The sequence below is a fragment of the Ictalurus furcatus genome, chromosome 14 (assembly GCF_023375685.1).
Source record: "Ictalurus furcatus strain D&B chromosome 14, Billie_1.0, whole genome shotgun sequence".
In the NCBI taxonomy this organism is placed as follows: Eukaryota; Metazoa; Chordata; class Actinopteri; order Siluriformes; family Ictaluridae; genus Ictalurus; species Ictalurus furcatus.
This window is the reverse complement of record NC_071268.1, coordinates 9,122,746-9,136,428: the sequence shown is the minus strand read 5'-3', so window position 1 is coordinate 9,136,428 and position 13,683 is coordinate 9,122,746. Positions and strand designations below refer to the sequence as shown.

At 42.6% G+C, this 13,683-nt stretch overlaps 1 protein-coding gene across 8 annotated transcripts in view; it reads left to right on the top strand.

Moving 5' to 3' along the window:
* enox2 (ecto-NOX disulfide-thiol exchanger 2) overlaps positions 1-13,683 on the top strand; it is a 296,308-nt gene that overhangs the window by 208,344 nt on the left and 74,281 nt on the right. For all 8 annotated transcript variants that reach the window (XM_053641146.1, XM_053641143.1, XM_053641145.1 and 5 more), the window contains one exon: positions 7,046-7,201. In XM_053641146.1, coding sequence (XP_053497121.1) covers positions 7,046-7,201 — 156 coding nt within the window. The remainder of the gene's footprint in view (positions 1-7,045; positions 7,202-13,683) is intronic.

The window sequence follows — 13,683 nt, the reverse complement described above, 5'->3', positions numbered from 1 at the left end:
TGGAGCTGTGTGTGTCTCATTAGAGACTAACCACCATGCTCTCGAGACTCAGCCATGCCCTTTGCTTGAACTGCTGCTGGGGGAAACGTTTGCCCAGAAAATAAGTGGCGAGCAGAGGAACCTCCTTAAGGTTGGCGCGCCAGCCACCAGCAGTTCTGCTCTTAAGTGCCACTGCGTTGCACTTTTAATTGATGTCTGGATAGTGTCTATAGTGAATATATGTTGTAGAGGCATCGTATTATTATTAGAAACGAACTTGCAAGTACACTACCAGTCTTCTTTTAATAATGAGTCTTTATTAGTCACATATACATATGCACAGTGAAATTCTTTTCTTCGCATACCCCAGCATGTTAGGAAGTTGGGGTCAGAGCGCAGGGTCAGCTATGATACAGCGCCCCCTGGAGCAGAGAGGGTTAAGAGCCTTGCTCAAGGGCTCAACAGTGGCAGCTTGGCTACACCGGGGTTTGAACCCCTGACCTTCCGATCAGTAATCCAGAGTCTTAACCATCATGCCCCCATTTTAGAATGTCTCCATTACTCTTTTCTACTCATTTCGAATATTTAGACATGAAGACATTAACAATTGGAAAGAACATCTAGAACTATGCAATTACGCGTAACTTAATGACGGAGATTCACCCAGGAGACTTCCCGAGCAAGCCGAGCTCCTCACTTCTTCACATTAAACTCCTAAATGAAAATGTGTTGTTTGGGGAAATCATTTCATTTTCAGTAGAAATACTTTTTGATTAAAATGCATTTTGATTCAGCAATACATTTAGACACAGGCATTAGCCTTCAATTTCAATCATACGCCTGAAATGTATTTAAGTGGTTGAGCCGCACTCAGTGGTTTTGCACGATACAGTGTTTTATATTGTGTTCGTGTTCAGTGACAGTGGGTTTGTCTGTGGCTGTTTGGGATTTGAGATACAGGATGCGTTCCTATTTAAAAGCCGCAGAGTTTCTGCTCTTGACAGCAAACCTTTATCAAAACAGGATGTGGAGCTTTAAACTGATTTGCGAGCAGCTCTTGATCCTCTCCGCTCTGGTTTGGGTTATTAGACGAGCAAGAGCTGTAAATCATAGATCACATTTAAGTATCGTTACTCAGGTTTGGCAGATCCGACCTGGGTTTCCACTGGAACCACAAGCTGGTAAATAATTAGTGGGGAAACATGGCTTCTGTGTTTGATCAAATCCCAAATGTATCTTAGTTCATTTTTTTGTTTGAGGTCATTTGGCCTCCATTCCATGAATACATATCATTCTCTTAATATTTAATGGATTTAAAGTTTTATTTGAGAACAAGACCTTGTTTTCTCTAATCGCTTCTAACCAAGAGTGGGTTCCATAATTCATCAGAGCAGTGCCTGTTATTCACCTGCCAGAGTACTGACAGGAGCTACATGTAGCACTGAGCTGTTTCAGTCCTCCCCAGAGCCGAACTGTCGGATACTCCTTAACTCTTAGAGAGAAGACCGTTCAGCTGAGCAATTTCAGGACAAAGATATCCAGCGATACATTGAGGGAAGACAAAGATATTTTCAGTCGGAATTTACAATTATGGAGAATCATATCCTCATTTAAGGTTGGGTACTGTAAGTGAGGCTTGCTACAGCCTTAGTCATTGGGGAGGCCTGTATGGTATTGGTTGCGTTAGGCATGTTGGCTGGTAAAGGAAGAGCGGTAATCCTATGGAGGGGGCAGTGGTGGCTTGGCGGTTAAGGCTCTGGGTTACTGATCGGAAGGTCGGGGGCTCAAGCCCCAGCACTGCCAGGACTGCCAGCACTCAAGCCCCAGCACTGCCAGGCTCTGGGTTACTGATAGGAAGGTTGGGGTTCAAGCCCGAGCACATCCAGGCTCTGGGTTACTGATAGGAAGGTTGGGGTTCAAGCCCCAGCACTGCCAGCCTCTGGGTTACTGATCGGAAGGTTGGGGTTCAAGCCCCAGCACTGCCAGGCTCTGGGTTACTGATAGGAAGGTCGGGGGTTCAAGCCCCAGCACTGCCAGCCTCTGGGTTACTGATCGGAAGGTCGGGGGTTCAAGCCCCAGCACTGTCAGGCTCTGGGTTACTGATAGGAAGGTCGGGGGTTCAAGCCCCAGCACTGCCAGGCTCTGGGTTACTGATCAGAAGGTCGGGGGTTCAAGCCCCAGCACTGCCAGGCTCTGGGTTACTGATCAGAAGGTCGGGGGTTCAAGCCCCAGCACTGCCAGCCTCTGGGTTACTGATCGGAAGGTTGGGGTTCAAGCCCCAGCACTGCCAGGCTCTGGGTTACTGATCGGAAGGTCGGGGGTTCAAGCCCCAGCACTTCCAGGCTCTGGGTTACTGATAGGAAGGTCGGGGGTTCAATCCCCAGCACTGCCAGGCTGCCTCTGTTGGGCCCTTGAGCAAGGATCTTAACCCTCTCTGCTCTGTATCCTGGCTGACCCTGCACTCTGACCACAACTTCCTAACAAGCTGGGGTATACGAAGAAAAGAATTTCACTGTGCTGTACTGTATATGTGATCAATAAAGACTCGTTATCATTATCATGTGCTTGTGTAATCAATATAATATTATCAGTTGTGCATCCTGATTTAAAAATGAAAGATTTAAAAATGTAAAAACAATCTTTATTCTGGTCAAAACGAATTCTCTGAAACTTCAGGTTCAGTCTATGACTGTATACATGCAGTTACACCTTTGATATGAACACATCAAAGATATATGAAGAAAACAATGCATTTCGATTTTCAACAGTAAACAGTCAGCTGTATATTTTGATTGTATGCAGCTGTGAAAACAGCTGCTTCTCCTGCGAGAGGATTTCTGTTGCTCTTTTTATTATGTGTAAATTGTCTATATTGCTATGCCATTTGTCTATAGGAAGTATATCTGCGTCTGTGGTGTATACATCCTGAATCTTGTTTACTTTCTTCGGAAATGAAAGAACATGAGTACTAATTACATGTCTGGGTAAACCTCACAACTCAATACTTATCTCACACCCCCACCCCACCCACCCCCTCTCTCTCTCATTCTCTCGCTCGCACTGTCTCTCATTCTCTCTCATCCTCTCTCATACTCTCTCTTTCTCTCTCTCTCACTCATACTCTCTCATTCTCTCTTTCTCTCTCTCTCTCTCATCCTCTCTCATACTCTCTCTTTCTCTCTCTCTCATACTCTCTCATTCTCTCTCTCTCTCCTCTCTCTCTCTCTTTCTCTCATCTCTCTCTCACTCTCATTCTCTCTCTCTCATTCTCTCTCATTCTCTCTCTCTCATTCTCTCTCTCTTTCTCTCATCTCTCTCTCGCTCTCATTCTCTCTCTCTCATCCTATCTCATTCTCTCTCATTCTCTCTCTCATTTTCTCTCTCTCATTCTCTCTCTCTCATTCTCGCTCTCTTTCTCTCATCTCTCTCTCGCTCTCATTCTCTCTCTCTCTCATCCTATCTCATACTCTCTCATTCTCTCTCTCTCTCATCCTCTGTCATACTCTCTCTCTCCTCTCTCTCTCTCTCTCTCTCATTCTCGCTCTCTTTCTCTCATTTCTCTCTCGCTCTCATTCTCTCTCTCTCATCCTATCTCATACTCTCTCATTCTCTCTCTCTCTCTCTCTCTCTTCTTGTGCTCTTTTTGCTGAGAGAATATTTAAGTGCTCATGACATGGTGGAACTATTGTAGCACAATTCCCTTTGTGTGAACTCCGACACCACCTGACATGACTCTTCCTCCCTTATCATTCTGAACCCGTTGAGGTGCATTGTTCATATATGCTTTATATTACTAGAGAAGGCGCATTGTGGCAGTATTGTTTCAGGCCATTTGTTGACAAGGTCTTTGTAAATTGCTCGTTTTTGAAAACTTTATTGAATAGAAAAAAAAAAAAGAAAATGTGTAATTATATAACATGGTACACTATAACAACATTGTGTAGGTTGCATGTAACAGTTTACACCTCAGTCAGCATTATTTATTTATTTTTTCGCATGAGTCCAGTTCCAGTGTGGAACTGGAACTAACTTGTTAAAAATGAGTACAAAGTATGATACGTTGTTCTTTAAAAAAAAAAATGTTTGGTGTGGTATAAAAGGAATCAAACACTAATAAAAGACATGCTGTTATAGGAAAATAATCAACTTGAGGGTGGAGCAGTAAAGCCACTTCGCACTGGGCTGCGTCACACCACCTCAACATTGATTATTTTCCTATAGCAGCACAACCCCACGTGTTTTATTTCTTACATACACTTTATGGCAAAAAGGTTGTGGACACCTGACCATCACAACCATATGTGCTTGTTGAACATCCCATTCCCACTTTAGTCCCCCCTTAGTCCCTCCTAGTAACCGCCACTCTTCTGGGAAGGCTTTCCACTTGATTTTGGTCTTTTTAGTGAGATCAGGCACTGATGTTGTGTGAGGAGGTCTGGGGTGCAGGCGATGTTCCAGTTCATCCCAAAGGTGTTCAGTGGGGTTGAGGTCAGGGCTCTGTTCAGAACACTCGAGTTCTTCCACTGCAACCTTCTCACACCATGTATTTGTGGAGCTCGCTTGGGCGCAGGGGCATCGTCACGCTGGAACAGGTTTGTGCCCCAGCGTTTTTGTGAAGGGAAATTGTAATGCTACAGCATACAGAGACATTCTATGCAATTGTGCTTCCAACTCTGTGGCAGCAGTTTGGAGTAGAACCACATATGGGTGCGATGATCAGGTCTGGTCGCTAACCCATTCCATAGCTATCAGCAAACCGGTCGAACCTTGTCGCAGCGTTCGTTTCCAATCACATAATGGTACCTCTGAAAGTAGGTTTCTCTGGGAAAAAGTAGGAGTTCTGTGGAGGTTGAAGAGTAGTGACATAATTTCTCACATAATAATGCTAAGAATAAACACTGATAACAGTCGCACCAGTTGAGAAAGTTCAAGGTCTGCATTTGGTGTGATGTGAGACAAACCTGATGACCAATTGGAGCCGTCTGGTTTGTCCATTATATTCAATGGGAGTGTTATCCAACTCGTGACGATGGAGACGACTGGATTCGAGCAAACAATGTGCTGCACCATTTCTGTCTCACTCATATGCCCCTGTTTGGTACGTTTACATTACATTTATATTTATTCATTTAGCAGACGCTTTTATCCAAAGCGACTTACAAATGAGAAAATATTTATACATTTATACCCTGGATCGGTACAGGTACTTAGTTATAGTACATGTTCATGTGCCTTGTGAGTATAAATGACAAAATGCTGGATCACAGTCTGTTTATGTACTGTACCAGTGCACTGCCTTATGCTAAAGCAGGAACAGAGGAGCTGAGCCTAGCTATTGAAATTCACACCGGCAGCTTAGCAGCATCATGTCCTCTCGCTTTGCCTGCTATCAGTCCTCCTCTCATCATCCTAGCTCCAGAGAGAGAGGTCATCACCTGGACGTCTTGGCTGTGACTTATCATCCTCCTACATTAGTGCGCGTGAGATGTAAACGCCTTTACTAATGTAATCAGGAAGCCAGACAGAGTGACTCTGCTCTCCAGCATCTATTTGATCATACTGTACTTTCCATCCCAAACCTGCTAATGGTGCTATTGCACAGGACGGCTGCCACCTGCACTTCCTTCATCTGTCTAAATCTGGCAGTGCTGTCTGGCCTTTTCTCTCTGCCCCTGTCCGTTTCAAGTCTCTCTGTAAGAGAGCAGTGATGAAGTTAGTGTTCTGTGTTGCGCTCTCTGTTCTCATCATTGTCCTTTAAAGGGGTTTCCTGTCAGAGGATTAAGGTGTGTAATTTAATACCGTGATTGTACAGCTGCTGAGGCTAATTTAAAGCAGTCTGTCTGCTCAGGAAGAGCTGGATCATCTAAAGGCACCTTGTCTAACAGATGCAGTCATAAGGGGTCTGTTCAAATGGAATTTCCACTCACCTTTCCTAGGTTACTTTGACTGACATTTTACTTCTCACGCTTTACTTCTAATATCTTATACTTCGTTTCCATTTGTAAGGATTACTGTTGTATCCCAGACCCCCCAACCCACCCCCCGAGAGCTAGTGGAGGTGGTAAAGCTGTGACTCACGAGGCAATGGGTGGATTCCCACAGCAGACTAGGCCCAGAAAAATGACTTGGAATGAAACGTCATTGATTTTTGTTCACGGCATCTATCTGGAGACTGTTAAAATTGCAGTATATAATTTGTTGCATGGCACATTTGTGACCAAATGCGGAAAAGGCTGTGTTTCAGAGCTTGGAAATCAATAATCAATGGAACATGAGGTTCTTTATCTAGTCACACAATGTTAGATGCTCAGTTGAGCATTTCAGGCTCTTTGAAATCAGGCAAATGAAGTACTGTATCTCACACAGAGGCATGTTTATGGCTGCAAGAACTGAAGCAAATGAGGTGGTCTGCACAAAAGAGGCATTTCTGCCGTGTGCGGCCATTAACGCTCAACACACTGCACAGGTGAGAGTGAAAAATGGGTAGAGAGTGAGTAAAGCCATTTCCAAGAAATTGAGCCAAAATCTAGAGCGAAGCCTTTCCAAAAAAAAAAAAAAAAAAAAAAGCCATTCTGCCTTTTGCATTATCAAGGATAAGCCGTGTACTATCACAAAAAACCGTTTGAGATGGAAACCAGTTGAGTCCTGGAGCAAGACCTTTAACTCTCATCTGCTCAGTTGTAAATCTCTTTGTATAAAACCATCCACCAAATGAATAAAATGAAGAAGGTAAAAAAAAGAAAAAGGTTTACTATTACTGTGACGAACCATTGAGAGGAAATATAGCTTTCTTCACACAACATGGCAAATCGAATGGCTTTCTTAAATCCTATCAAAATAAATGGGCCAAATTTGAGCATATTTGCTTGCATGATGACGAGGTTTGCGTTTGCTAGCGGTATGTGGCAGGTAAAAGTTAGTTAGCTAGCTAACTAGCTCCCAACATACTGAATGATGTCAAGGAATACATTGAATGATCTTTTGCACTGCGTAGTCTTTTACAGTCCATGCATACTTCAAGTCTTCCTGAACACCTTCTTTGCCTGTTCTTTGTTTTTCCCTGCAGATTTTGACCCCAGCCTCGGCATGATGACGGGTATTGCTCCGATGAATCCGTTGATGCCAGGCTTGGGCATCGTGCCCCCTCCAATTTCCCAAGACCTACCTATTGTCAAGGAGATCATCCACTGCAAGAGCTGCACCTTGTTTCCACCCAACCCCAGTGAGTCTCTGTCCACTGCGACATCCTCTAAGATCCTGTTTCACAATTTACATCTCACAGCCTTAGTTAGAATTTATGCATCAATACGCATTATTTTCAGTCCTCATGCATTTTAAAGCACGCTATTGACTTGCCGATGCTCTCTGGAATGCCTGACCAGACAAACAGATGGTCGTTAAGGTTTTGGTCAAAATTACTCTGCCATTACATTGAGGCTCTGCAGGCTGTATTGACCTGACATTAGGATTCTGACAGGTGATATACCTCGCCCTAGAGGAGTATGCCAATAGATCTGACTGTTGAGAAAGCCACCTGCCACTCACATGGGTGGATTGATTGATTACTGAGGAGTTGTGGTTTCATACAAAGGTGAAAATCCCCTTCTCTCTCTTTCTTTCTCTCTCTCTCTCTCTCTCTCTCTCTCTCTCTCTCGCATGGTTTAGTTCTTTCATGGACCCCAGTGATCTACATGATCGAGATAGAAGAGAGAAATAAAAAGGTCTAAAGCAGTCTGGGGGCTGTTGAGGTGAAGGGCTGTAATTAAAAGCCCAGCGTCTCCAGAGAGGCTCTGTGGCATGTCAAATATGCTACTCTGCAGAAAAGGGTCAGAGGATGAGCTAATTACCTGAACTGGTCCATGTCCTTGAGATCTTTTATATAGCCCTCATACTGGGCATTGAAAAATGAGAATGGACACCATTCAACTGTATGCCCAAGAACTATGCAAAAACAGTATGTTAAAGCAGCTGTACATCAACATGGACCTGATGAGATGCATTATCTCATCCAGTCTCATCCAGTTCTGCTAGTTCCCATTGCATTCATGGCTTGAGATAAATAGAACTGTGCCATGCCCATGCATGGTCTGTACAAGTGTTTTGGATCACAGTTGCCCATGCTTTGGAGGTGCGGTAAAGTGGGTAAGCATATCCTTAATTTGTACATGGTATTACCTCATCATCTACTTCAAACAGACCAAAAGAACACAGCAGATACAAAAAAAAATTGCGAAGTTTTCCAGCTAGAAAAGACCACCATCATGCTTTTGTAGTAAATAAGTTCACCACAAATCCTGTAGATGAATGATTGAAGTAAGAAGTTAATTACCCTCTTGAACTCTTAGGGTCCTTTGCCACGTCCAGACTGATATCGCCCACTCTCGTAACTATCTTTCCTGTTAGTTTCACTCTAGCTACTAAATAATTCATAGCACACCCTTTTTTTTGATGAAATTTAGAACCCTTGGGGGTTTTTGGTTTCTACTCTGAAGGTTACTACACAACAAGGTTCTATGTAGACTCTTACAGGGGTTTTTCTCTGTTAGAAAGATTTCCAAGTATTAGTAATTAGTAGCAAGTAACAAGACAGCTTAGCTACATTTTTTAACTTTAAATTGTAAAGGTTCTAGATTTTAAGAAGATACAAGTACAAATATTTTGGAGCTCGTATCACTTATCTAGTTAATAAATAACTTAAATAACACTTTTATAAAGAAAAAAAAAAGAGGAATGAAGAGTTCTACTTGGAAAGTTTTCTGATAGAAAATCCCTTCGTTGTAACAGTCTGTGTAGAACTGTTAAGGGTCCCCCCGTCCCCCGTCCCCCGTCCCCCCACCAAACGAAGAATACTAAAACATGCTGGCTTATGTACATAGTCCAATATCTGGTTTAAGGGTTCGAAATGTGTGGTTAATGAATACTATATATGTTGCTCTATCAGAAAAGGTTCCAATTAGAACCGTAAAAAGTAATTATCCACTGACCCATTTAAGGAATTTAAGAACCTTTTTTTTTTTTTTTTAAATAAGAGTATACAAAGATGAATGGGTATGTGAGTGTGTATGTGATTGTGCCCTGCGATGGACTGGCACCCTGTCCAGGGTGTACCCCGCCTTGTGCCCGATGCTCCCTGGGATAGGCTCCAGGTTCCCCGTGACCCTGAAAAGGAGTAAGCGGTAGAAGATGGATGGATGGATGGATGGATGGATGGATGGATGGAGTATAGAAAGTACTTTCAGTTCTTCTAATTCAGTTCTTCTAATAGTTCTTTAAAGATTCATTGGATAATTAAGTGTTCTTAGCTTCCATAAAACTTGTTATCCTTTCTAATAGGAAACCACTTTGTTTTAATGTTCTACGTGGCACTTTGAAGGAGTCCCTCAATCTAAAGGTTCTTTAATGTTTGAAGAATGTAGTTACTGAATACTATGTTTCTCTATCAGAAAAAGATTACACGAATACGTTTAAGGGGCTAACAACCCTTCAGTATCAAATGAAACTGATTGAAGAACCATTTTTTAAAAAGGTTGTAACCTAGTTAATACATACAGAGGTGCTTGAAAGTGGAACACTTCAGTATTTTCTACATTTCTGCATAAATAGGACCTAAAACATCATCAGATTTCCACTCAAGTCCTAAAATAGATCAAGAGAACCCAATTAAACAAATGAGACTAAAATATTATACTTGGTCATTTATTTATTAAGGAAAAGAATCCAATATTACATATCTGTGATTGGCAAAAGTAGGTGAACCTCTAGGATTAGCAGTTAATTTGAAGGTAAATTAGAGTCAGGTGTTTTCAATCAATGGGATGACAATCAGGTGTGAGTGAGTGCCCTGTTTTATTTAAAGAACAGGGATCTATCAGAGTCTGATCTTCACAACACATGTTTGTGGAAGTGTATCATGGTACAAACAAAAGAGATTCCTAAGGACCTCAGAAAAAGAGTTGTTGAAGCTCATCCGGCTGGAAAAGGTTACAAAACCATCTCTAAAGAGTTTGGACTCCACCAATCTACAGTCAGATAGATTGTGTACAAATGGAGGAAATTCAAGACCATCGTTACCCTCCCCATGAGGGGAGCATACATCAAGCATACATCAAATTCCACCAAGACTTGGTTGTAGAAGTAGTCCTGGAAGATTCTACAGGGTCATCACAGTCACCTGACTTGAACCCCATAGAAGATCTCTGGTGGGATTTGAAGAAGGCGGTTAGAGCACGAAAATCCAAGAATATTACTGAACCGGAGGCCATTGGTCATGAGGAATGGGCCAAGAGTCCTCAGGAACACTGCCAGAAGCTCTGCATCTCGTATTCAGCAGAACAAAACAGCAAAAGGGTGCTCTACTAAGTGCTAAAGATGCTTGCCATGAAGGGGTTGAATAATTTTAAAACTGGAGAAATCATTATAAGGTGCATTTTCAGTTGAATTTGAGGATTTGAGCGGTGGCTTAGCGGTTAAGGCTCTGGGTTACTGATCGGAAGGTTGGGGGTTCAAGCTGCCACTGTTGGGCCCTTGGGCAAGGTCCTTAACCCTCTCTACTCCAGGGCGCTGTATCATGCCTGACCCTGCGCTCTGACCCCAGCTTCCTGACATGCTGGGGTATGTGAAGAAAACAATTTCACTGTGCTCTACTGTAAATGTGACCAATAAAGACTCATTATCATTATTTGCAGGTTGCAGTTCTATACAGTGTAATAGTTATGTATACCGTATTATATCCACACATGAGGTGGTTGTGAAGGAAAATATGTTACAGTAGGAAAACACTTTGCTGTAATGTTCTACATAAAACTTTTAAGGGTTCACCCAAAGGGGGAAAAAAAAATGTTGAGTGTACTCGCTGAATACTAAATGTGCATCAAGTGTTTAATAATTTAATAAAGGGGTGATAGTATGTTAGGATACTAATGTATTGCTTCCTAAATTATAAATCAGTTCCTGTTTGTTCCCTTCATATAAATGGATTGAGATATAAAGCTCAATCCAGATCCTATAGTTTGCAAATAGGATCTTTTGAAGAAGTGTGGCTTGCACAGATTCCCAGAATTCCCTGCAGAACCACTGGGAAAGGATCTTTTGTAGACTGAAACTCGAGCAGTGCAAAGCTACATCACCGTTTTTTGACTCTTACAGACGCGTTTGAGTAACTGAGGCTATAACTGTAGTGTGGCAAGCTGAGGAGAGAGAAGAAAGGTATCGTTTTTGGGTCAGGTTTATATAATGGCTGCCAATATGAGTGCTTTCAGCACTTTTATGCTAGTATGCTAGCTGTAGACTAAGAAGCAGGTGGGAATCTGATGAAAGCAGTACAGACTCTAGTGGATGCTGCTTTCACTAAACCTGACATATGCTTCACCGCACAGAGGCAGACAGTCTTCCCTTGCACTACTTTAGTGTCCTGTTTTTTTTTTCTTCTTTTTTCTTTCTTATCTCTTTGCAATCTCACAGAAGAAGCCTTGTTCTAGATATTGATGTTGACCACAGGGCAGTGAAGGACATGTGCTGCTCAGTGCACTGTGCCCTCAGCACTGCTGGATTTGTTTAGCTATAGAAAACGCACAGCTGCATTGCAGTTTAGAGGAAATGCAGTAGTTGAGGGCAGCTTTTTCTTCTTCTTCTTCTTCATCTTCATGTGTTTGGAGCACTTAGAAAATCCTTCAGTCTCAGTAATAAAGTCCTGAGTGCTATTTGTGGTGGAAGTTTCCAAACCGCAGCCTGGGTTATATATATTTTTTTCTGTCTCATACTGAATCTTGTAGAGCTGGGCAGTATTTAAAAAAAAAATAACTGCGATATTGAAATATTTTAGCAAACTACCTTTACAACATTTATGTGATGGACATATCTCTTAATCTCGCTCGCTATTATGAATATTACATTTATTATATCAGCGTTTTGCAGGCCAAATAGGTTAGCTAGGGGTTTTTTTTGGGGGGGGGGGGTTTTGATCTGGGGTGCAGTCGGTGTTCCAGTTCATCCCAAAGATGTTCAGAGGGGTTGAGGTCACGACTCTGCGTAGGACGCTCGAGTTCTTCCACTCCAACCTTCTCAAACTTCGTGGAGCTCGCTTTGTACACAGGGTTGTTGTCATGCTGGAACAGGTTCGAGCCTCTTCGTGGCAGCGAAGGGAAACTGTAACGCTACAACGTACAAAGACATCCTCTACAACTGTGCGCTTCCAGATTTGTCTGGGGGAAGAACCACACATGGGTGTGATGGCCATGTGTCTGCAAACCTTTGGCCTTATAGCGTTTGAGCGCTTAACTAACTCTGAACTTGCTCTCAAGCCAACCCCCCCCCCCCCGCCCCACCGCTGTCTTTTTTATTCATTTAAAAAAAATTTGTAAAAAATTAATTCTGCACTTCCTCATTTGTAATTCGCTTTGGATGAAAGCGTCTGCTAAATGAAAAATGTAAAAACGTAGTGTTTGCAGTAATAACTTAATAATATTTGGTGCCAGAGAGCTTTTATTCTGGAACTTTCCACTCACACATAAATTATAATAATGTTGATAATAGTGGGTCGTGATTTCCACCGCTGTAACAGAATGTAAAATTTGTGAACACACTGGGTCTAAATGATTCAGATATGACCTTTCGCTTCAACAGAGAGACAGTAAGTAGCAAACCTAAAGCTTTAATGTCAATAGAATATTCTGGTGTGCCAGCCACCATGATTAGAAGGATCCAAACCCTGATCAGACACTATAAGTGTTCAAACCCTGATCAAACACTTCCTCCATCTCTGCACCGGGTTCTGCTTCATTTCCGTCCCGGTGTGCTGCTCCACCCTGCTGAGTTTAATGGGTCCCGGTCCACTTTTTGTCCTTTCTGAAATCTTGCTTTTGAAAGCGTATGTGGCCTGACTAGTTTCCCTAATATAATCCCCTCAGAGCCTGAGCGCGCTCTGTCTGTTTTCGTCTGTGAAGGACAGCGGTAACTCTGCGTCTGGTTTCTTTCTGCCGTCATCATGGGGACAAGCTGCATGTGCTGTCTTTAACTCAGCCTGAAAATGGACTTTCTCTTTTTCTCCTCTTTCTCTCTCCCTCTCTCTCTATCACACACTCTCTCTTTATCTCTCTCTCTATCTCTCTCTCTCTTTCTCGCTCTCCCTTTTTCTCTCTTTCTCTCTCTTTATTTCTCTCTCTTTCTCACTCTTTCTCTCTTTCTCTTTCTCTATCTCTGTCTCTTTATCTTTCTCTCTTTCTGTCTCTCTCTGTCTCTCTCTTTCTCACTCTTTCTCTCTTTCTCTTTCTCTCTCTCTGTCTCTTTATCGCTCTCTGTCTCTTTATCGCTCTCTGTCTCGTTATCTCTCTCTCTTTCTCTCTCTGTCTCTCTCTCTCTTTCTCGCTCTATCTCTTTCTCTTTCTCTCTCTCTGTCTCTTTATCTCTCTCTGTCTCTTTATTTCTCTCTCTTTCTCTCTCTCTCTGTCTCTTTATCTCTCTCTCTCTCTCTCTCTCTCTCTCTCTCTATCTTCCAGCTGTCTTACTTTCTCTCTCCATCGTTCTGTCTGGCTTGCAGCTAGGGGAGCTATGCCACTCAACATGTCTCTTAAAACCTTTGTGAGCTAGAAACACTGTTTACTCACAACACACACACACACTCACATCTGCCTGAACCTTGACTGCTTTTTTTCAGCCTAAAAGCTGGAAGGTGATGCTTGGGAATGTCCAGCACAGAGGATCAGAAGG